The sequence below is a fragment of the Zootoca vivipara genome, chromosome 6 (assembly GCF_965207765.1).
Source record: "Zootoca vivipara chromosome 6, rZooViv2.hap1.1, whole genome shotgun sequence".
NCBI classification, from domain to species: domain Eukaryota; kingdom Metazoa; phylum Chordata; class Lepidosauria; order Squamata; family Lacertidae; genus Zootoca; species Zootoca vivipara.
The window spans coordinates 21,219,917-21,244,711 of record NC_142589.1 but is presented as its reverse complement, the minus strand read 5'-3'; the positions used below and the strand labels follow the sequence as shown (position 1 = coordinate 21,244,711).

The window sequence follows — 24,795 nt, the reverse complement described above, 5'->3', positions numbered from 1 at the left end:
TAAAACAATGGCAGAAGTTTGAGTAAAGCAGGGGTGGTAGGACACTGAGAAGAAAATTGCAGTTTTAAACAATGGCAGAGGTTTGAATAAAACAGGGGTGGATATATTCCTAAAGTTTTAAGGAAGAGAAATAGCAAAGATAGTTACGACACAAAAATGAGCTCTCAAAGCTACCAGATCTTTCTCCAACTCCTTTTTCGCTGTACTCAAACCGTGTTTTAAATTGCCACTTCCCCCTCAGTATCTCACCACCTGTTTTACTCAAACTTCTGCTGTTGATTAAAGACATTTTCTCCCCTCAAACCTTGTTTTAAATTGCCACTTTCCCCTCAGTGTCTTTCCATCTCTCAAACTTCTGCCATTGATTAAAACCACCACTACCCCCCAGTGTTTCTCCACCCCTGCTTTGCTCAAACTTCTGCTGTTGTTTAAAACAGCCATTTATCCCCCTTTCAGTCTCCCTCCTTTCTTGCTGTATTCAAACCTCTTGCTCTTCCATTCCTCAGCTGCCTCATACGAGAGAGCTAAAGGATGTGGAAACCTCAAATATCCCTGCAGCTGGAGTGTGTGAAGATATCCCCACCACTTCTTTCTTCCCTCCCCAACTTCTTTGTAAAAAGCAGCCCTGCACAGGGCAAAGGGTGCATCTGTGGCTGCTGGGTGGGCAGAGGTGGGCTCAGCTTGCCAGGGACATTCTTGTTGTGCCTCCCCTCCTACATCTCAGCCCAGTATGGGGTGAAGGAGATGCCACCGGCCAGCAGTGGTAGCTGCCGCCTGAGCATGCGGTATAATCCCGATACTCCTTCTTTCCCTTTCCAACTCCGCCCCTCCGTAAGCCCCTGTACGGGGCAAAAGAAGTTCAACGCCTGGAACTTCTAGGGAAAGACTCTGCCTAATACCCTGGAGAGGTGCTGCCAGTTAGGGTAGACAACACTGAGCTAATGGACCAATGGTTTGGCTGAGAATATGACAGCCACCTGTGAAAGACAGGTGAACAAGCCAAAGAGCTAAAAATAACATAGAACATCCAGTGACTTCAATTGCACTGGCTGCTTATCTGATTCTGGGCTCAATTCAAAGGACTGGTTATTATCACTCTTCATTGCCCTAAAACAGGAGTGGAAAACGTCAGGCCCATCAGTCGAATATTGGCCTCCAGGCCATTCTGTCTGGCCCTTGGGACTTTCCTCAGATCATTGATGGGCCCATTCTACACAAGCATCCTTTTCCATGGCCAACACTCTGGCCAATGTCAAATCTCCCCCACCACCCAGGCATTCATCCTTACTTTTCTGTGCTGCTCGTAGTTCCTGATGAAGTCCCGTAGCTGCTCTTCCCGGCTTTCCAGGGTGGCGTAGAGCTGCTGCATCTGACTCACCAGGTCGGTCTTCTCCCCCTTCAAACGCTTCCGATCAGCTTTCATGGCTGGAAGAGACAGGTGGGTGGGTTTGAGAACTACCAGGCGGGGAGATATGGGAAGAACTCACATAGAATTGGAGAGGTGGAAGGGACCCCAAGGGTCATCCAGTCCAGCCTCCTGCAATGCAGAAATCACAGCTAAAGAATCTCTGACAGATGGCCATCCAATCTCTACTTTAAAACTTCCAAGGAAGGAGAGTCCACCACCTTCCACTCCTGAACAGCTCTTACCCTCAGAAAGTTCTTCTTCTTCTTCTTCTTCTTCTTCTTCTTCTTCTTCTTCTTCTTCTTCTTCTTCTTCTTCTTCTTCTTCTTCTTCTTCTTCTTCTTCTTCTTCTTCTTCTTCTTCTTCTTCTTCTTCTTCTTCCCCCCCAAACTAGGACATCCTAATGTTTAGTTCCAATCTCCTCAGGTTGCTTTGTCATTGTTGTTTAAAAACAACTGGAAAGCATGTTTGCAATTTGCAATCATGGTTTTTGAAAGGCACCCCAGAGATATATACATCACTCACACTTACGTTTTGATTGAAGAAGGAGAGGGGTTGTATCCAAATAAGTTCTACTCGGAGAAAACCCACTAAAATTAATGCACCTAAGTTTGTCCTTTCCATTAACTCCAGTAGGCCTACTCTGATACAACCCAACATCCTTTGAATATAAAGCAGCCATTCGTAATGGCTGCCTCCCCTGCCACCCCACCTACAAGTTTGCCACTCTTCAATCTTACCGAATGGAAAGAAATAGCTCGAAACCACAAATGCACATGAGCGATTGAGCAACACACTGCCTCGGACCCCTGATGTGAGTGCACACATCGATGTGACATCCTGTGTGATGTTCCACCCATGCATGTGCAACCTTGTGTGCACAAAAACGTGGACTTGAGACAGTCGTACTCCCTGGGGACTCCAAGTTGATTTTTGCATGGTGTCTTACTGTGAAAGCAATGCGTCTTTGAAACACTGAATGAAAAGGAACCTCTGTGCAATAGACCTGTATAATCCCATTAAGATCGCTTTGGGGTGGGGAGTTTTGGGTAGTGTGTTTGGTTGTGTTTTTTTTTAAAAGGATCAACACACATGAGTGAATGGGGGACGTTGCAGGAATAAAAGATGCAAAGAGTCAGAGGAAGAGCCAGGGAAAGGCGGTAGCATCTGTTTGGCATGCAAATGGTCCCCAATAGTATCTCTGGGTAGGGCTGAGAGAGACCCCTGAGCCTGAAACCCTGGAGAGATGCTGCCAGAGTGTGTCTTCCTGTGGATTGAGCATTCAGCCTGATTTGCTTGCACAAAGCTCACACAGTGGTCAGACTATGCCTGGCTCTCATTGAGCATTTCTCCTGATTGTCTATGGGACAATTACACCACAATCAGCATTCATCTTGCACTCATTCCCTTGCAGTGTGTTTGCACAACTTCCTGTTAATCCTTCACTTGCTACACTTTTCAGTGCATTCCCGGGTGCATTTCCAAACTCCATAAAGCCCTTTTGTTTTTTGTTTAGAAACAGTAGATTTGTTGTGCTTTGACTCACTTTTAATTGTGCAGACCTAAAGTTCCCGTACGTGCTAGAATCCCTCTTGCAGATCAGCAAGAGTCAGTGTAGACAAAGCTCCCAGAGGGGGCAATTCTGAGTATAAGGCAACTTCCTATTCAAATCAGCTCTTCAATCAGAAACATGAGGACTAGAATCTTCTTTTATTTTTAACAGAAGGGCTATAGCTCAGGAACAGAGCACCTGCGCTGCCTGCGTAAGGTCAAAGGTTCAATGCCTGACATCTCCAGTTAGGGTTGTGCCCCATCATCCCTGACCACTGGTCCTGCTAGCTAGGGATGATGGGAGTTGTAGTCCAAAACCAGCTGGAGACCCAAGTTTGGGAAACCCTGGTGTAGACAATAGTGAGCTACGTGGACCAGTGGCCTGTCTTGTATCTTATGCAACGGAAAGCTGTTCTGATATGTGTGATGCTGCCACTCTGGAATTAATCCAAGGCAGTCTTCTTGTTAAACCAGAATTCAGGAGGAGAGCCATGCAGGGTGGAGCAATGAAGAGAGGAATAAAGGAACAGAGGGAGAGAGAGAAAGCCTCTCATCTGGGAACAGTTTAAGAGGCATTGCTGTCTGGGGCTCCCCACCCCAATTTTCCTCTGCAAGGACTCCTTGCCTCCACTTACTGTCTGAGCTTTGAGTGTCGCAGATGCCTGAAAACAGCAGCCTGTCCTCCTCTTTCCCCCCCTTCCCATAATTATATGCCTCCCAGAGATCCCTCCACACAGAACAGCTTAAAAGGACGGTTTCGTGATGAGTCAAGCTTGGCCTTCGAGCCCGGCCGCTGTTTCAAAGTGCTTGGGCACTGGGTTGTTTTGTCCGAGGGTCACCTGAGATTATGCAGAGTGCAAGGCAAAGGATGTCAAGGACATCGTTTCCGCTCTCCTCCTCTAAAGTGGTGTGATCCGGGTGTGTGCAGGGTAAAGTTGGAAGCGAGGGGATAGGGAGCTATTGTTGAGTTAGGAGAAGGGCAGGAAAGAAGGGGAAAAAGTGGACCAATTTCATCTGCGATAATTTCCCCCTTGGCATGCTGGAAGTTGGGCCTGCGCAAGGAAATTGATCGGCTGCAGAATGATAGCTTGAGATGGCGTATAACAAGATTGGATAAATGCATGGGGGTATATATTTGCTATTTATTTATTGTCTTTCTTCTGGGGAGCTGGGGGCGGTGGTGAAGGAGGTGGTCGTAGCACCCCAACCCTTGCCGCCCACAGCACCAGAGTGACCCCCCCCTGCACTAGAGCCAAGCAGGGCTGCGCTGCGCCACCTGTTCGCCTGCCCCCCTGGCTGATGATGCACTTGGTGGGGGCCCCTATGCAGGCATCCCAGCCCAGTGCACCTCCCTGTGGGCATTGTTTCCTCTGATGCATTGGAGAGAAGCACCAGCTGCCCTGTGTTGGGCTTTGAGCCCCCTCAAAAATCCACACCCATGCCTTAGCCCCTCTGGCACCCCCCAACAATACGCTCCGGCAGCCCTGTTTCTTGGAACTTAATGTTGTTTGTTCTTACTGTCCCAGAAAGCTCTAGTCAATTCCTCCTGGTGCTAGGCCCCTGCATCAGTGTGCCACTCATGCTCAGGAAATACTAAAACAAAACAAAGCCACCCCCCCCCTATCTTAAGCCAAGTCTCTTCCCCTAAGCAGCGCCTATTACTGGCAAACCTCGCGTTCGAGGACCATCTCCAAAGCATTCAGCTGCTTTGAATTCAAACCACGGAGCTGCTACCTGACATTATATTATTTATGAGCGCTAAGGAGGAGGGAGGATGTCTCCCCAAGCTGCTTTGGAAGACATTTGTCCCAAGCAATTTATGGGCTGGGTATGCAGGAAGCCGACTTAAGCCAAGTCAGGTCGGCGGTCCCATTTAGCTGTTTGGCCCATGCCGCTTGCCCCAGATACAACCCCTGGCATCTTTAGGTAGGACTGGGAGGAACCTTGGAAACTTGCTGCTAGACAGTACTGAGCTAGATGGACCAGTTGTTGGATTCAGGATACAGCAGCTCCCTATGTTCCTAGTGGTAGGGAGGTGGGCAGGTGAGCAAAGTGTCCCACAGCTGAGGACCTAAGGTGGATGTAACATAGGTTCCTCGTCTCAGGTGACTAGGAACAGAGGATGTCATCCTTAGCAGCAGCAGCAGCAGCAGCAGCAGCAGCAGCAGCAGCAGCAGCAGCAGCAGCAGCAGCAGCAGGAGGAGGAGGAGGAGGAGGAGGAGGAGGAGGAGGAAATGCTGGTAGGAAGGAGCAAGACTTAATGACACTCCTACCCCTGGTTTTCCAGCATTTCGCTATATGCTGCATATAGTAAGATAGTCAGCAGTAAACCAAGGCATCTGGGGAAACGGCTGTATGGCTCAGTGGGACAATCCAGCACTTTCAGGCAGGATTGGAAGAGATTCTTATCTAAATGCCTGGAGTGTCATTTTATTAATTGATTTCATTTCATACAATTTATATACTGCTTGATTGTGTGTGTGTGGGGGGGACTCGTCAAAGCTTGTTTTTTAAAAATGACAAAACAGTATCAGCGTTTAAAAGGGTTAAAACAGCTATTTAAACCAAACAAAAATAATAATTAAAACAGATGGTAAGCTAAAAGCAAACCAAAACACATCTCAGCAGTCTACACGTCTGGGTGAGGGTGCCTAAACAAAAATGTTTTTAGAAGGTGCTGAAAAGAGTACAGTCGTACCTTGGTTTTCGAACAGCCTAGTTCTCGAACGTTTTGGCTCCCGAACGATCGAAACCTGAAAGTGACTGTTTTTGAACGTTCTTTTGGAAGCCGAACATCCGACAGGGCTTCCGCAGCTTCCGATTGGCTGCAGGAGCTTCCTACAGCCAATCAGAAGCCACGCTTTGGAAGTCGAACGCTTTGGAAATTGAACAGACTTCCAGAACGGATTCCGTTTGACTTCCAAGGTACGACTGTACAGGGACCTTCTGGTCTTCTGTTTCCCTCACTTCCCACCTTTTCCACTTTCCTTCTCCTGTGGCGTTCCTTGTCAAGAACTCCCTGGCTCCGCAACCAGAACACCCAAATCCCACAAACCAAGCGAACAGTGCAGATCTAGTCACTTCGTGTATGTTTATCCCACTGGTTCATTCCCCTCGCATTGCCTCGGCTTTCTGCCCGCATCTCTTTTCTTTGAAAGCAGGAATGTGGACCCGCCAGCGACGTTTGCTTGCAAAAACAGTTGAGAAAATATCATCCGGTATCCATGGCAACCAGCAATCTGGCCTAACTTTCCCAGGCATCCGTTATCTTTCTCCTTACATATTTTGATGGTATGCCAGTGCATGACCATGGGGACACACACACAAACACGCCGAGCTGCCTTCATCGTTTAGACGCAGCCAGAGATGCTTCTGTCCGAAGCAATTCCCTGCTGCTGTGATCTGGCCCAAGTCCTCAGCCCTGTTTTGTTAACTGGGTGGAATCATCTTGTCTTCCACACTCTGTGCCATTTAATTAGGTCCCTTGTCAATTTCCATAAAGGAAAAAAAAATATCTCTCACACAGAGAGATGCTCCACGTTTCAAGTGGGCTGACGTTTCTTTGCAGAGGTGCAGAATTTATTCCGCGGGTCCTCCGTGAATGAAGGAAGCAGACCCGGGCAAAACTGACTTAACCCTGGTTGTGGACCCCCCCCTACTGTCTAGCACCCCGCAAAGACGGCCAAAGTGAGCAAGCTTTCAAGAGTAGATTTGACTGGAGAGAAGCCAATTAGTGCCGGCTGGCTGTTAGGCTTATGTTCTTTTGTTGACGTGGCCCGAGGGCTCGGTTTGATTGCAGAGCTGGGGAAGGTGTAGGGACGGGATCAAGGAGTGATGGCAGAGGCTCTCTGCAAGGAAAGGCTATGTGCCTGGATCTTTGTAGTTTAGAAAAAGAAGAGTTGACTTAGAGGTTTCGATAGCGATAAGAATGGAGAGAGGGCTCCTCCAGCTGACCTTTTTTATTGAGCATTCCTTCTGATTTGCTTGCACAAAGCTTACTCAGAGGTTGGATTTATAATGCAGTCTTCATCCAGCATCCTTTCTGATCTGTTTGCAGGGAACTTAAACTCAAGGAGCAATGCTTTCAGTACGTTTACACATCTTAAGATTAATTATCTGGGCATTCCACACTTTTCAACACATTTCCCCATCCATTTCCTAAATGCAAAAATCTGTTTCTCTCTCTCTCTCTCTCTCTCTCTCTCTCTCTCTCTCTCTCTCTCTCTCTCTAGTGCATCTGCTGTGCTAGGGCGAAAGAGCGCTTTAATCCACTTTCAATTGTGCAAACCTAAATTTCTCTGCCTGCCTTTGAATCCGTTCCATACAATACCAGACCCTCCAAGTGTTCCTATTTTCCAGGGACAGTCCTGGATTTACAGAAGTCGTCCCGGTTCCTGGATTTGTCCCACTTTTCCTTAGGACATCCCTGTTTTCATCACAGAAATGTTGGGAGGGTATGGAATTATGTGACCCCCCCCCCCGAGGCAAGGAGATAAGTAACTATGCAACCTTTAGAAGACATCTGAAGGCAGCCCAAAGTAGGGAAGTAGAGAAGTTTTTTAATGCTTAATGTTTCCCCTCCTCCTCCTCCTCCTCTTCCTTCCTCCTCCTCCTCCTCTTCTTCTATGTTGGAAGCTGCTCTGAGTGGCTGGGGCAACCCAGTCAGATGGGTGGGGTAGTAGAATAATTATGATAGTATAGAACACCCCTATTTTCATTGGATAAATGTTGGAGGGTATGCAATACTGATGCTTGTCTTGTTGAGAAGACATCCTGCCATGGTTGCTGAAGACATCCAGCCTCTGAGATCACAGACACAATGCTTGAAGGGGTCTGAAAGTGCATCGTCTTACTTCTGTATGAAGGGGTAGGGAGCCTTTTTCATCCCAGGGGACAACCATTTGTCCCAAGGGACAACCTTTCAGAGGCGAAATGCCTGGGCAGAGCAAGAAGTGTGAAATTTACTTTTCTACAAACACTTACGCATCCCTCTCTGTCCTCCACCAGGGCAAGCAAGGTGCATTATCAGAACCCAGGGACACATTCCAGCCAGGCAGAAAATACTCAAGGAAGCTGCAAGTCAGGCAAAAGATTTGGCTCTGGACAGTGTGCGACTTTGGGAGAGTCCTGAGAGACAGCTCAAAAGTCCATGAGGACCACATTTGCCCTCCTGGGTCTGAGGTAACACACCTGCTTTTTTGTTCCAAGGAGAGCTCTGTGAAACCATTTCTGCAAGGTTTTGGGATGGTTCCATATGGACAGGGGGAAAGTGGCTGTGGAAGGCGCCCACTGGCTAGAACATGTGACATCACTAACCCCAAACCCCAGAGCAGTCTTGGAAGGATTTTGTGGATTAATATATGAATACCTGAATGTATACATCTTGTTTTAAACTAGTAAAACTGAACAGGAAAAGGAGCAGGAGCCATTTCTGAACGGGTATTTGACTCACCACTAGGGCAATAGCAGAACTGGGTGAAAAGCCCATTAAGCAAAACTGCGCTGGACAAAGCAAAAATTTGACACAATATCAAGGCAGCTTCCTGGGCTCCTATACTTTAAGGCTTTCCTTCCAACAGGAATCAGAACAAATGAGAAACTGAGGAATGCAACAGCAGCACAGAGGAGGAAAGTTTACTGCACAGGGGTGCCCAGAAACAGCCCCAGCCTTGGCAGTGCCTGGCAAGCAATTGAAGATTCATAGGTGAGTTAAGTTGCCATTTTTGCTCCACATCCCAGCACACCTCAGTGCAGCTATGAAGCACTTTGGGGGGGGGGGAGAAAGGGGAAGGGGTGGTGATGGTGTTTATTTCCAAACCACCTGCAACGTCTGAAGTGTTAGCAGGTCCCATGAGGGAGAACATAGCTAGGGTTGCCATGGAAACGGCTGCGAAGGAATCCATGTGCCCAACGCAGTCAGATCAATTTCATCTTTGCCTCTCGGAGGGGAGAGAAGCCACACAAGAATATCATAAAAGGGAAGGAGCATAATGGGATGTAAGCAACCAGGAGCTGCCCCCTGTTTGATCTCTTGGGGGGCAGGGGTGGGAAGAGAAAGCATCACGATTTGATCTTTCCACTGGATTCTGCATGGGTAAGGAATCTCTGATTGGTGGCAACTGGTGCCCGCTAGGACCGCTGGGAAAGCAGGGAGGCCAAAACGTAGGCGGGACCAGAGCCAATGGCAGGAGGAACTGCAGCCAATGGCAGGCAGGGGCAACTAATTCTAATTCTGTTCCCCCTCCCCTCTCTGAGTTTGAGGAGGGCAAATTGGAGACTAGCTAGCTTGCTCCATTTTCCATGGGACAGCCCTTCAGATATTTGAAGGTGGTTCTCAAATCACCTCTCAATCATCTTTTCTCCAGGTTAAACACACCCAACTCCCTCAACCATTCCTGAAAAGACTTGAGTCTCTAAGCCCTTGATCATCATGGTCGCCCTCCTCTGCACACCTTCCAGTTCAATACAACATCCTCTATGTTTATAGCAACAAGAAGGAAGTCATAAGAGAGTCTGACGTCCTCTCTGTGGTATTCAGTCCAAACCCAGTTTGATGAGTGGAGGGAGAGAGGACGATTGAACACTGAGAGGACGGCAAAGCAAATGGCAGGAGGAAATTGCAAGTGTTCTCACAGATGAAGGTAAAGATGGGGAATCTGCGGGCCTCCAGATATTGCTGGACTACAACTCCCATCATGCCCGACTATTGGCTACATTGGCTGGGTCTGATGGAAGTTGGAGTCCAACAGGACCTGTAGAGTCACAAGTTGCCCTCCCTTGCTTTAACTCCTTACTTAGTTCCAATGAGAAACTGTCCTCCCACCCTCCCTCCCTTCTAACTAGTCTTTAATGCAGTGTTAGTGATCAAGTTCCTGTCCTCATAATTCCTACTTCATTCAGAAAATGAGGCAGAAGGGAAGCAGAATCACTCCACTGGCTGAACTGATGGCATGTTCAATTCCTCCAACTCTTCAACTTTGCGATGACCCAACAGGGCTTTGCCTATGTTCATACAAAGTAGATTGCCACCCCACATTGTCTGTTTCCAGCATCATAGATAGAGCACAGGGAGCTGCCTTCTACTGAGTAGACCTAACCCAGTGTTGTCTACACTGGCTGGCAGTGGTTCTCTAGGGTCTTGGACAGGCTTCCTCAAACTCTGCCCTCCAGATGTTTTTGGCCTACAACTACCATGATCCCTCGCTAGCAGGACCAGTGGCCAGGGATGATGGGAATTGTAGTCTCAAAACATCTGGAGGGCTGAGTTGGAGGAAGCCTGGTCTTGGACATGGTTCTTCCCCCTCCAGCAATACCTAGAGATGCCAGGGATTGAACCTGGCGCCAGATGCTCTACCACCGAGCTGTGGTCTCTTCTGTTAAATGTAATGTAAGGTTCCAGTCCACATGATTCTGAACGAAAAGCTGTTAGAATAGGAAAAAAGGAAGCAGCTTTCTACAGAGTCAGACCATTGAGCTATCTAACTCAGTAAAATGCAAGGGAGGTGGAATACCTTGTTGGAACAACATCCTAACTGTCACACAGCCTGGGAACTCTTGCTGCTAACCTTGGACTCTTGAACCTTGGCTTTTGCTCTTGGACTTGGATTTCCTGTTGCTTACTCCCTGGTAAGATCACCCAGAATAGAATCTGTGTGTTTTTTTCCTAGCCGCTGAGTCAGTGCCGTGAGATTGCTATATTAAAAGTTTGCTTCTTTACTTACACATAAATGCCCCTGTGGTCTGCTTTTGGGTGGGAGCCAGGGCCGTTACAAGGTATAAGTGTGTGCCAGATTCAGTTACACATGCTTAAAGCAGTGGAATCATAATAAAATCATGAGCTGGCATGAGCTGGCCCGTCTCTCCATCAGAGCTGCATTTGCATCCCAGGCAGAAACATTTAGCCTTTCAAGGAACCACAACATTCCCAGCTGCTTAGCTTGTAGACAGAAGGAAACACAATTGTGGGGGCCCTCGTCACATCGCTTTTGAAGTGTGGCTGTTTGCCACAAGGCCGTGTGTGGCAGATTCCCACGAAAGCATTCTCCCACGATACCCGAAAGGAAACTGCAACCTGCAATTGGCCGGTGACCACCTGCATCTTGCAGCGATTACCTTGCAGCACCAACAGCGAAATGCTTATTAAAGATACGCAGTCTCAAGAACGGAAAGTGCCTGGAGGTATGTATATATATATATATATATGTGTGTGTGTGTATACACACACACACACACACACACACACACACACACACACACACACATATATAATATTCTTCATTATTATTAAATGTCGGCTTCTCCACGGGCCAGAGATTTCTTTGGGGTATAAAAAGGACAACATAATAGCAAGGGACATAATGCCGTGTTACAAAAGAGTACTATTAGGACGTATTAAAATAGCATTTGAAATGTGAAGGGCCAAACAAGCAATGCTCCTTAAACATCCGCCAGCTAATGGTTTGTAAGACAGCTTGATTGTCCCCAGATGGCCAAATGCTAAACTTAACTGCAGGAGAGTAAGGGCTGGAATGGTCTAGTTTTGAGTTCATTCATCCATGAGAATAGAGGCTTCTCTCCTTTCTGTAATGGCAGAGTCCTCTGATGACCGAAGCCCTGAGGAGGAGATGAGGCCGTTCTCTGATCTGTACCATGTGGTGCCACAGTCAGCTGAGCCCACACCTCCTTCCTTGTACCCCAAGAAGACACCTCTGCCAACAGATTCCAGTGATTGGTAAACAGACTCATTGGGGGATTAGAACAGCCTTGAGGAAAGATCCCCATTGCTTAAAACCCCAGTGCTTAGAAACCAGAGGCTGCAGAAAAAGGCACCAGACTATAACAGACTCAGTGCAAAAGGGCTTGACAATGCTGCTGTTAGGTGGATTTGACCAAATCCAAAGAGTGCTCACCAATGGTTCCTTGTCATCTTGGAAAAGGTTCTGTTCTGGGCCCAGTGTTGTTCAGACTCTTTATAAATGACTTGGATGAATTAATTGGGAGGATGTTCATCAAATTTGCAGATAACACCAAACTGGGAGGGGTAGCTTATAGTAGAGAAGACAGAATTGGGATTCAATATGACTGTAAAAGATTGGAGAACCGGGTCCAAACAAACAAAATGAATTCTAATAGGGACAAATGTAAGGTTCTACCCCTAGGCAGGAATAATCAGATGCACAAATATAAGATAGGAGACACCTGGCTTGCCAGTAGTACATGTGAAAAGGATAGTAGACCACAAGCTTTAGTCAAAGGCTAACACAATTCTAGGCTGGATCAACAGAAGTATAGTGACCATACCTAAGGAAGTAATAGTTCCACTCTAATCTGCCTGGAGTACTGTGTCCAGTTCTGAGCACCACAGTTTAAGAAGGATGTTGACAAACTGGAGCATGTGCAGAGGAGGGAGACTGAGATGATCAAGGATCTGGCAACCAAGCCTTACAAAGAACAGGCTGAGGGAGTTGGGTATGTGTAGCCTGGAGAAGAGAAAACTGAGAGGTGATACAGGCACCTTCAAATATCTGAAGGGTTGTCACATGGAAGACGGAGCAAGCTTGTATTTTGCTGCTCCAGAGGGTAGGACCCAAAACAATGGATTCAAGTTACAAGGAGATTCCGGCTAAAGATGAGGAAGAAATTTCTGATGGTGAGAGCTGTTTGACAGTGGAAAGGGCTCCCTCGGAAGGTGGTGGGCTCTCCTTCATTGGAGGTTTTTGAAACACAGGTTGGTTGGCCATCTGTCAGGGGTTCTTTATTGTGAGTCCTGAAACCACCACCCAGGTCCCTCTCCAAGGTGCTGATCCTTGCCTTGCCTTCCTTTCTGCCTGGAATGCTGAGACTACTGATCTCCCCCATGCTTGGACCAACACGTATTGGTCACCGCAAGAAGAAAATACTGGACTAGTTGGTCTGATCCAACAGGGTGCTTCTTAAATTAAGAGTTAGAAGAAAAACCCTTCATGCATCTGGCAAAATGGACTGTGGCCCATGAAAGTTTTTGCCATAATGGTCTTTAAAGTGCCATCGTCCTCTTCCCACCCCCCTTTTTGTTGTTGCAAGTAGCATATCTACCCCTAAGACAGGCCAAATTCATGAAATTTCTCAATCTGTGTTTCACCTCTTGATGGGGACGGAGTCTTGCTAACCTGTCACAAAAGTTGGTGGAGCTCAAATACAAATATATACATACATAATACATATACACACACATACCGTAAATAGCTTAGGTTTCTTTATTTTAAAAAATCAAGCAATATATATGAGAAAGGTTGTTGATGTGAGCATCCCATGTGAACTCACACCCACACTCTAACAGCATTCATTATCACTCCAGTGCTTTTATAAAGCTTCAGAACGGAGGATTTAACAGGAGTTTCAGCTGCCTTCATCTAATTGTATCCATTAGCATGTCTACCTTTCCCTTTTTAAGAATGGAAGAATGGGAATCGAGCAACTCCTCTATGAAGAAAGGTTGCAGCATTTGGGACTTTGGGGTTTAGAGAAAAGGCAACATGCTAGAAAGAGGAGACATGCTAGAAGTTTATAAAACATGGCATGGAGAAAGTGAGTAGGTTTTTCTCCCTTTGTCATAACGCTAGAAGGTCCTCTCCTGGGCCACCATGCCCCAAACTTCTTAAGTTCTTAAGAACTTAAGAACATCCCTGCTGGATCAAGCCAAAGCAACCTGTTCTCACAGTGGCCAACTAGATGTCTCTGAGAAGTTGGACAACCTTCCATTTGTGATTCTCAGCAATTGGTATACAGAGGCGTTCTGCCCCGACGGTGCAGGCTAGTAGCTAGTAGCCATTGATAGCTCATTTCTCAGGAGCTCATCCAACAGATACGGGACTTGTAGAGTCACACTATGTAGTCCCACCACAAGTGCACACATCAGCCACACACCCTTGGTCATCTGTTGGTGACAAAGTCACCAAATGATGGGTTAAGCCTTGACCTAATGCTGAAATATTGTCAGTGGCAAATGGAATTCAGCGGCAAATCCTACCCAAGCATCTGATTTTGAGTTTGTGTAGCACGGCCACTCTGGTTGCAATCTGAAGAGGCTGGAAGAGTGCTGGTTTCAAATCTCACTTCAGCTACAAACTTAATTATGTGGCTGTCAGGGTTGAGCCAGAGGAAGCAGTCTGACATGAACCAGGGTCACAGAGGGCTGCACCTGGGAGTCAGAGCTAAGAACAAGAATGGGCGAGCAGCCTGGGACCCTGTAGCCAGCGTCTTAGATACAGAATCACAACACCCCAAAGGGGAAAGAAAGATCCAACAGTGCCCAGATCCACTGCCCAGAGGACAATTCCCACAGCACAGGCCACAAACAAGTGCCCCTTGCAAAAACCTCAGACATTTGCCTGCTCATGGAAGTGAACCACATGATTTTGGGGGCCAGCTTGTCCCAGGAAGAAGATGCCTTTCCAACTTCAAATCAGCTATGTCTGGAGCAAAATCTTCAACTCCCATTCTTAGTCAGATACACAACCAGAATACTTTTAGGCTGCTCTGATTTTTTCTGGTTCAATCCTTCTCAAGAGACCAAAGACAGGTATCAAAAACAGCTCTCTCTCCCCCTCTCTATGCATCATTCCTTCTAAGAGCAAATCACTGCAATCTAGGACAGAATCTTGCTCATACGGAATGCTACACAGAAAGCTGCCTTATATTGGGGTCAGACCATTAGTGTATCTTGTGCATTACTGTCTACACTGAGTTGTAGCAGCTCTCCAGGGTTTCTGGCAAGGAGTCTTCCCCAGTCCTAGCTGGAGATGCCAGGGATTGGAACCCGGGGCCTTCTGCATGCTCTACAGCCCCACCCCCCAAATAGGAAACTGCTTGATACACTATGAGCTTATCAAGCACAGTATTGTCTACATTGGTTAGCAATGGCCCTGCAAGGTCTTTTCCAGCCCTATTTGGAGATGACAGGGATACGGCAGCAGGTGCAGGGCTATCTTTTTGACTATCTTCCTATATACCATAAAAATGTCATGCTGTTGTCATGCTGAAGTTCACGTGGCTGGCAGCAGGTGGCCACACCATTTCCAGTGTGATGACAGAATGGCAAGCAGGCAGCAGGCAGGCAAGGAAGGAAGGAAGCAGCAAGAGGCGACCTCCATTAAATCACCTGCAGAAAATTTTAAGAGAGGGGAAAAGGCACTTCAGAGAGCAGTTTGGAGAAATGCTCTCTAACCACCATAGCTTAGTGGCATAGTGTCTGCCTTTCAAGCAGAAGGTCCCAAGTTCAATCCCAAATTCAATCCCTGGCATCTCCCACTAGGGCTGGGAGAGACTCCTGCCTGAAATCCCAGCTGGGGCTGACGGGAGTTGTAGTCCAGCAACATTTGGAGGGCATTGATTGAGGAAGGCAGATCTAGAGCTGCTGGAGAGGGAGAGGAGCCTTGAGTAACCGCAACTGCAGCAATTTGAACCAAGAAAATTCCAGCCCTCCTCAGAAAAAGCAAAAATGGAGACAGTGATTTAATGGAGATGTGGATCTGAAAACAAAGACTGTCCCTATTAAACACGAACAGCTGGAGCATTTCATTTTACAGTCCCTGGTAAGCATTAAATCATTTTCAGAAGTGGCTTCCTTCCTTCACATTCTTCCAGGAGTTGCTGTTCCAGCATTTTCTTTAAAAAATGGTTGGTTGTGTGTGTGTGTGTGTGTTTTTTTTAGCTACCCGGAGGTATTCTGTACATTGAAAGCACACCATGAACAACACAGGCGGAAATCGTGACAATGTCCCGTAAAAATGATGCACGGGAACGGCAGTTATCCATAATTAAAACACCTGATTTTAATTAGCTAATTTAAACTCCAAGAACAATGGTATTGACCTGGGGGAAGGGAAGGAAAGCAAAGAATGGGGGAAGGAGGTCAAAAATGGAAATAAATGGCCGATTTACTGGCCTGGGGGCGGTGTGTGTGTGTGTGTGTGTGTGTGAACAACAGGCTTTTATGTTCTTTTTGTACCCATGCCTATTTCATTCCATTATGATGTCATGGGAGGGTGGTAACCTTACTTGACGTATTCAGATAACTATTTGTAGAATCAGAAGGAGAACCCCCACCAGTCTCTCCTAAGAAGACTCCTGCCGAATCAGACAAATCCAGCATCCTGTTGTCACAATGGACAACCAGCACCACTTGTAAACACAAACAGTAACAACAACAACAACAACAACAACAACAACATTGACACGTAATGGAAGTTGTGGTTCTAGAGACAACATCCTAAGTACACAAAATCACTGCATTCTGACTTTGCTCTCAAAAATCCTGCTACTGGAAATAAGCAACACAACACAACAGTTCTCTCTCCCCCGCTCCTGCCCCCTTTCCTTGTGTTGTCATGCAGAAATACTTTAATCTGATAGAACCATTCAGAAACAAATTTCTTATGCAAATTAACCGAGAACAAGAAGGATCAAACTTGTTAGCTGAGAGGAGCGGAGTGCCAGAGGGCCATGAACCCCAAACAAATCTGTAATGCGCCTTAAAATTATCCACTTCACACAACCTGCTAAACAGCCTGTCAAAAGGCTCTGCTGAGATCTGCTTAGCAATTTAGATCCTGCCTGGCTGCAGCGGAGGGGTAGCTTAGCCTGGAATCCTCTTTAACTCAGTTAAATGCTAGCATCTCAACCTATCATCCTTAAGGCAGAAAGGAAAAGTGTGTGGGGGTGGGGTGGGGAAATGAAGCACAGTAGCATGAAACGCTAATTATAATAATAAGGGAAAAAATCTACGTGCGCAACATGACAAAACCTGTGATTGCAGCAAGAATGCAAGCCTTGCCGACTTGCAACTCCCATCCCTTTTTAATATAAATGTTTTTTATTGATTTCTAATAGATAACACTTACAAAAAAGGAAAAACAAACAAAAACAAAACCCCAACTTACACCCCCCCACCAGTCTATTCAGTGCTCTTTTTCTAGAAAAAGAGGTGCCAGAACTCACCATTAACGCCTCTCTTGTTCTCTGGCTCTAGGATAGTGTTTCCCAAACTTGGGTCCTAAGCTGCTTTTGGACTACAACTAAACGGCCTTGGTCCTGTATACCTGAAGGAGCGTCTCCACCCCCACCATTCAGCCCGGACACTGAGATCCAGTGCCAAGGGCCTTCTGGCGGTTCCCTCATTGCGAGAAGTGAGGTTACAGGGAACCAGACAGAGGGCCTTCTCGGTAGCAGCACCCACCCTGTAGAACGCCCTTCCATCAGATGTCAAGGAAATAAGCAGCTATCCTAATTTTAAAAGACATCTGAAGGCAGCCCTGTTTAGGGAAGCTTTTAATACTTAATGCTGTATTGTTTTAATAGTCAATTGGGAGCCGCCCAGAGTGGCTGGGGAGACCCAGCCAGATGGACAGGGTATAAATAATAAATTATTATTATTATTATTATTATTATTATTATTATTATTATTATTATTATTACATAATTCCCATCATCCCTGACCACTGGTCTTGCTAGCTAGGGATGATGGGAGTTATAGTCCAAAACCAGCTGGAGACCTAAGTTTGGAAAACCCTGATCTACACGGATCTGATCATGCTCCCTCTCTTCCTTCTTGTGCTAGACCTAAAGATCTAGTTGGAAAAGAGGCATGCAAATATCAAACCAAATCAAAAGTGGGAGAAACGATGACTGTAAACTTTACCTTGGCACAGGAGGCTTTGCACCCCCTTCCACACATTCCTCTCTGCTGTCAGAGTAGACAAACAGGAGGCAGGATCAGAGTTCAAAGACACATCCCAGGCAGGCGTAAAAACATACAAGGAGGGTGGGGTCAGAGAGGGGTGTGGCCTAGGGAGAGGGGGTTGGTGAGAGTTCTGAGGGCCAGAGAGAGAGAGAGAGAGGGCCGGAGGAGGGCCACATTTAAGTCCTGACCTGGAGATTCCCAATTGCCGATTCAGAAGGAACACCTGGCAGGTCATATGTAAGACCTATTGCAAGCTCATGGGTGGAGGAATGAAAACAAAGGTTTGGAGGCTTGTGGGGAATTGTGAAATGAGTAGGAGCCCACATCATCCCCAGCAACAGGGCTCTGGGTTCCAGTCTGGCTTCAAATCAGCTTGAGCTGCTCTTCTCCCCATTTTGGAAAACGGTTCTGTTTGCCAAGCCTAACTACAAACAGGACTGGAGGGTGTGTGTGTGCATGCTAGCAAGGGAGTCAAGATGAACTTCCTCCTATATGAATGAGGCCTGCAACCTATTTTTCAAAAATGTGTTTGTGTGATCCCACTAGAGGTTTCTTCTTCTGCTTCTTTTTTTTTAACCCCCCCACTGCACTCTAAGCCATCAAAAACAGCAATTCCCTTACCAATCAATAAGTAATTTATGACTAATACCTGTCTGCCATTTTTAATAGACTAATATTTCAAGCCTATGCAACAATATCGGACCATTTCCCCCTGACCTAGACATGTTTATGCGAGCAGAGGGATTGCATGCCCCAAATGTCCCAGATCGTTATTTGCGACGTGTATTGTAATCAAATTGTTGCCATGATTTCTGTTGCAGCAGACAGGACCCTAAAGATCATCCTTCAAGAGGCAAGTCCCCAATGATCATCACTGGGGTGAGTGTGCCAGCATCTCAGGGGCGAGAGAGCACTCCTGCTGCCTGGGGAGTGGTCCTGACACTTCATCAGTTCCATTGCACAGAAAGACTTGTTGCCTGTATCCAACTGTATTTATATATTTAAAGCATTTTCTTTCTACCATGCTCTTTAACTGGAAAGGCCCTTGGGGCAGCGTAGAAAGATCAATAGTTATAGAGAGGCTTACCACATGAAAGACGGGACACAAAAGGAAACAGGAAGGAGGAGGGAGAAGGAAAAGTAAAAAAAAGGCAAGCTCAGTTCTTAACGTTATCAAGTGCTTACAAAGACTAGTTGGGATGGGAACAGTTTAAGGTGACTCTTGGCAGGGTTGACGGAGTTGCCCTGCTTCCCTATTCTTCACCGGCTGAAGCTTCATGAAGTGGAAGCCGATGTCCTATAGCCCACAAAGAACTGTGCACCCTCAACAAGGCCAGATTCCTATGTCAGGAGCTGGTCAAGCTACAACCTGGTGCCTATAGCTTCATACATACTTCCAGATCCATTACCATTTTTGCTCATTCATTTTGGTTCAGGAACATACAGCTGGAAAAGCCTCACACAATGAAATAAACTATGAAACAAATTAGTTCCCTAGGAAATCAGTCGAAGTCGGAGCAGGGCCAATTTGTATGGTAGCCCAAATTTTAGATCTTTATGTGTATATGCGTTTATCTCAAATTTTAATCTTTAAGCTGCGGTTGTACAATGTTTGAAATGTATCTTTTATTCTTGTGAAAGCTGTCCCAGTTGTGCTTTCCGAGCTGTTCTTTGACCGTAATAAAATTATGAAAGTATTAAAGTAACCGTGAAGGTGACAGTAAAACGGATGGAAAGGTGGCAAAATCTCCCCAGGTGTTTGCAAGCAAAGCAGTCTAAGGCACAGTTGGGGAACCTCAGGCTGTATGAAAACTCCAGGGCTCTCTATCCAGGTCTTAAGACTCTTCCCAGGCCACGCCTCCTCTTCCCAGGCCACGCCTCTTACTGGCCACACCCTTTCCAAGTGCTTTAAACCAACCAGGATGTGTCCTTCAACAGCAATAGTGCTATTGCTTGCTTGGATAGAGGCATGGGTGCAGAAACTCTGCCTCTCCTGCCTGTAAAACATCACACCTGCCTCCCCCTTAAATGTCATAATATTTCAGCCAATGTAGGGGTCCTTCCAGGAGTTGATTTATGAGTCCGGGATGTATCTCCCATCCGGAAATTTGACTTGAGATAAGACACAGCATTTATACACAGCTGTAGTTGATTTAATTTATTAAGATATTGGTTCCGTTCAAATTAATGGAGATGTTTTATAGAGTGAGTTCTCACCAAGAGTTCCATCTAAAATGAATGGCTAATTACTTGGATTCAGACAAAGTGCTCATCCCTAATATATAATAAGGGGACCCATAGATAAAGCACCATTAGTCCTCATTTTTCACTTCTGAGGGAAAGAATCATTGAAATTAATATAGTCTGAGCTTTCTTTCTCTCTCTCTCTCTAACAAAAGACGAGTCTCCTCCTTCTCTTCAAAAAGTGATTAGTACTAAAGTATGAGAGAGAGATTTATTAGCCATCGGAGAACTTCATTCCAAATAGGATTAATAAGAAAATTAATAGAAATGGCTGCAAACATTACGCACAGTTGAACAATTACCACTAGAGATGAATAGTGGCTGCTAAGACAGCATCCAGTCAGAAGAACCAAGGAAGAGGAGCCCTGCTCAACCAAAGCAAACACCATCTAGTCATAGAATCACAGAGCAGTAGATTTGGAAGGGTCATCTAGGCCAGTGTTTCCCAACCTTGGGTTTCCAGCAGTTTTTGGACTACAACTCCCATCATCCCTAGCTAGCAAGACCAGCGTTGAAGGATGATGGGAACTGTAGTCCAAAAGCAGCTGGGGACCCAAGGTTGGGAAACACTGATCTAGGCCAACCTCCTGCCAGGCGCACCAACTCCAGGGGCTGGGGTGTCTTCACCCCCCCTCGAATTCCCTTGACAACTGGCTAGGCCCTCTCAATGTTGAGGGGGTGGAGGAAGCTCCTGACGGTTGGCCTTCCCAACCGTTGACCTCTTTCATTGTGTGCGTGTGTTGGGACACATGTGTTGGCGCAACCCTCCAATGAGCACCAGATGGGGAGATGCACTGTGCTCATCAGCAGGGGCGCACCAATGTGCCGGAGCTTCGGTGCTCTGGCGCAATGGTGAGCCCATTGCTCCTTCCCATCCAGCGCTGACACTCTGGGCTAGTTAGGAGGGTCCAGCACTCTGGGGCGACTCTCTGTTGAACACAGGAAGACTGCTGGGCTCATAACCAGCCATCTGGCGAGCCCAGTGCGCTGGTGTCACATGTGTGTGTTGCCACACACATGTGACTTCACACGTGAGATGAGCCCTCCCCCCCAATGTTGGGCACAACTCAGCACCTCCTGCAATGCAATTGCCTCTTGCAATGCAAGAATCACAGCTAAAGCATTGCTTCGACCAACACCTTCTGACATATGTCCATTCCACTGCCCCACAGATCGTTTCCCCATCCTGTTGACTGCCTTGGCCAACCAGGTGCATCTTGGGAAGCCCACAGCGCAGGACATGAAAGCAATGCCCCTCTCCCCCAGGTGCCCCCCAGCAGCCGGTAATTCAACAGCATGGTGACATTGCCTCCTTTGACCACTTGGAGACCAGGATGGTCACTAAAGGAAAAGGCTGTAGCTAAGCATTAGATCGCAGTGGCAAAAGGCCCTAGGTTCATTCATAGAATCATAGAATTGGAAGAGACCACAAGGGCCATCCAGTCCAACCCCCTGCCAAGCAGGAAAAACCATCAAAGCATTCCTGACAGATGGCTGTCAAGCCTCCGCTTAAAGACCTCCAAAGAAGGAGACTCCACCACACTCCTTGGCAGCAAATTCCACTGTCGAACAGCTCTTACTGTCAGGAAGTTCTTCCTAATGTTTAGGTGGAATCTTCTTTCTTGTAGCTTGAATCCATTGCTCTGTGTCCGCTTCTCTGGAGCAGCAGAAAACAACCTTTCTCCCTCTTCTATATGACATCCTTTTATATATTTGAACATGGCTATCATATCACCCCTTAACCTTCTCTTCTCCTGGCTAAACATACCCAGCTCCCTAAGCCGTTCCTCATAAGGCATTGTTTCCAGGCCTTTGACCATTTTGGTTGCCCTCCTCTGGACACGTTCCAGCTTGTCAGTATCCTTCTTGAACTGTGGTGCCCAGAACTGGACACAGTACTCCAGGTGAGGTCTGACCAGAGCAGAATACAGTGGTACTATTACTTCCCTTGATCTAGATGCTATACTCCTGGATGTGAGGGTGGGAATGCCCCGCATCCGAAACCCAGGAGCGTTGCTGCAAGTCAGTGTAGAGTCTATCCTGAGAAAAACAGACCAACACTCTGACTTGGTGCAACACAACTTTCCATGTTCAACTCCCAGCCACTCCAGCTCAGCCAAGGACTTAGATTGGGGTATAGTCACCTATGGTCCTGGCCTGCACCTGTTCAGGCTCTTTCGACCTGCTGATCCAGGTTCCTTTCTCTTGCAAAAGGTGACTCCCTTCTCCCTTCCGTGACCCAAAGGCGTGTGTTTTTGAGACTGCTGAGTCAGTTCAGCACGAGGCCAAACCTGTTCCTTTAGCCTCCCTTGGGCAAGCTGAATAAACAGCTGTGTTTGCTGCATTTTCAGAGTCCCTGCATTGTCCAGATGTCCATGCTGCATAAGAAGATTCAGAGTACAAGAAGCTGACTTAGTCAAACTACTGGTACATCTGGTAGCTTATTACTTTCCTCACCAGGGTTGGGGAACATCAGGCACAGAGGGCAGATCCAGGCCCCCTAGGTCTCTTGACCTGGTCATTGGGACCTTCAACAGGCCGTGCTCTCTTTCCCCAGGTCCCGACTCTCAGTGGTCCTGTTTAGCACCCTTCTTGGGTGTTTTTGCCTGGTTGGAATAGGTCCTTGAGTTGTAGCGGTTGAAATGGATGGAATATGCCGAATTGGAAAGTTTAACTGGTAAAAATAGAGAACGAGATGAGACGGCCTTTAAGGAGGGTTGGAAAATGTAGATTATTTTTTTTAAAAAAATATTGCAAACATATTAAAACGCTAGCAAGTTTAGAGTAAGGTCAGCAGTAAAAGTTATTCTGAGAATAAGGAGAAGGAAGGAAGGCATAAGTCAAGTATAATATGCAGCAGCAATAGATAATTTGAGGAAGCCATGGAAGGCTGGAAGGGAAGTCGACTATCAAGGGAATGTATATTGGAAAACGTTTGACCAATTGTATTTTATTTTTGGAAAATTTATAACTAAACAAAAAATGGAATGTGTCCTTGAACTCTGATAATGCCTCTTTGCATGAACTCCCATGCAGAACTGGAATATACATTCATGGCTCTGCCCATTTTTGCCTTTGCCCTTGCCCACCTTTGGAGCCTTGGGCAGGTTCCCCAGCCCTGGCAATGGATCTCTAGGGTTTCAGGCAGGAGACATTCCCTTTTGCTTGCAAAAACGAAGCAAGATTCCAGTCCTCATGGTTCTGAATAAAGGGCTGATTTAAGGAGGAATGCAGGAAGCGGCCTTGCACCTACACACACCTTTAGTCCATCTAGCTCAGTATTACCTACACTGACTGACAGCAGTTATCCAGGATTTTAGGTAGGGATATCTCCCAGTCCTACCTGGAGATGCAGGGGACTGAACCTGGGACCTTCCACATGCGAGGTAGAAGCCCTGCCACTGGGCTACGGTCCTGCCCCATTATAGCTCAAGTCGGTAGAGCATGAGACTCTTATCTCAGGGTCGTGAGTTCGAGCCCCATGTTGGGCAAAAGATTCCTGTACTACAGGGGGTTGGACTACATGGCCCTCGGGCTCCCAACTTTACAATTCTATGATCCTTCCAGAATTAGTCTAATCCCCCTCTTAACACCATCGAAATCATTGTGACCTGATCCAGAATCCCGCCAGCTCCTGAGATGCATGGGACCCAGCCTATTTTGCATCTCGACATATAATTTTCACCCAAGTTGTCTGCGCCAGGCAATTTCCTGCACTCTTTTCCTGCATTTGGAGAAGTGTTCATTTCCGCGGCACGAGAAAGGAGGGTGGCAGGCGGCTTATCGTAGCATTTGCACTACAATAAACAGCCGATCAAAAACCTTCCCCGGCAATGCATTTCCACGCATCTCAGAGGCGGCCCGATTAATCCCTGTTCTGCATTCAGGCTACGATAAGGTAAGCCCCTCTTCAGCAGATCGCTGGGATTTTAAGGGGCTCAAGGAAAGAGGCATCTCAGCAATATTTGCAGGTTTGGAAGCAGCGAACTGGAAGGGGAGAAAAAAATTAATCAAAGGGAGCAGAGCGCAGGAGTCTTCCGTCTCCAAATAAGAATTAACATCTGTTACTAAAATTACGGCTGTTGCTGAGTCTGTGTTGGGAGTAGAGAGCTGTGTAAAGCAAAGCGCTATTGGAGCCCGTCAAGCATAGCCAAACATACACCCACACTCAGCAGGAGAACAGTTCAGGTGGCCGTCGAGCTCTTGCTGTGTTCTGTTCGTGTGACAACATGCAGACTCTCCTCATCTTAAGAACAGCAACAACAAACAGAGCCTGGCTGCTGCGTCAGGCCATAGGCCCATCAAGTCCGGCATCATGCTCTCAGCGTGGCCAGCTAGATGCCTGAGAGAAGTCTGTAAGCAGGACTCGAGTGTAACAGCAGCTCTCAGAAGCATGTACTGCCCCCAACCGTGGAGTGGAAACGTAGGGGTGATGTCGGAGACTGGGAAGAGGAGGAGGAAAGGTGGAGTCCACCTCCTCATCCTGACCCTTCCAGGGAAGAGGAAGACACTATAGATTTACAACAGTGGATTGAGGGAGGTCACAACTCAGAGGCAGATGAGGGGAAAAGTTGGGAAATCATGGGAGAGCCAGAGCAACATGTTGTCATTAGAAAGCATCCCAGACCCTCCATCTCCCAGAACCCAGCGAGCCTTAAAAGTAGGAGAGCAAAGAGCTTGGAGACAGAGGGTACGTAGCATCACCCGTAGAGGAGGTGATGATGATGATGATGAATGAGGAAGTGGGAGAGGCGGCGGCGCCAGGGGTGGTGGTGGAGATTCACTTGAGACAAGACCATTATTCAAGAGGTTGTGTTCTATAGCCTCTCTCTGTAAAGGTTGAAATAAAAAAGGACTGTAAGAAACTTTTCCTTAT

General features: G+C 46.9%; 1 protein-coding gene across 2 annotated transcripts in view; it reads right to left on the bottom strand.

Moving 5' to 3' along the window:
* The window catches only part of KAZN (kazrin, periplakin interacting protein), a 250,222-nt gene that overhangs the window by 12,443 nt on the left and 212,984 nt on the right, over positions 1 to 24,795 (bottom strand). For both annotated transcript variants that reach the window (XM_035120457.3, XM_088671740.1), the window contains one exon: positions 1,289 to 1,425. In XM_035120457.3, the coding sequence (XP_034976348.1) occupies positions 1,289 to 1,425 (137 nt within the window). The remainder of the gene's footprint in view (positions 1 to 1,288; positions 1,426 to 24,795) is intronic.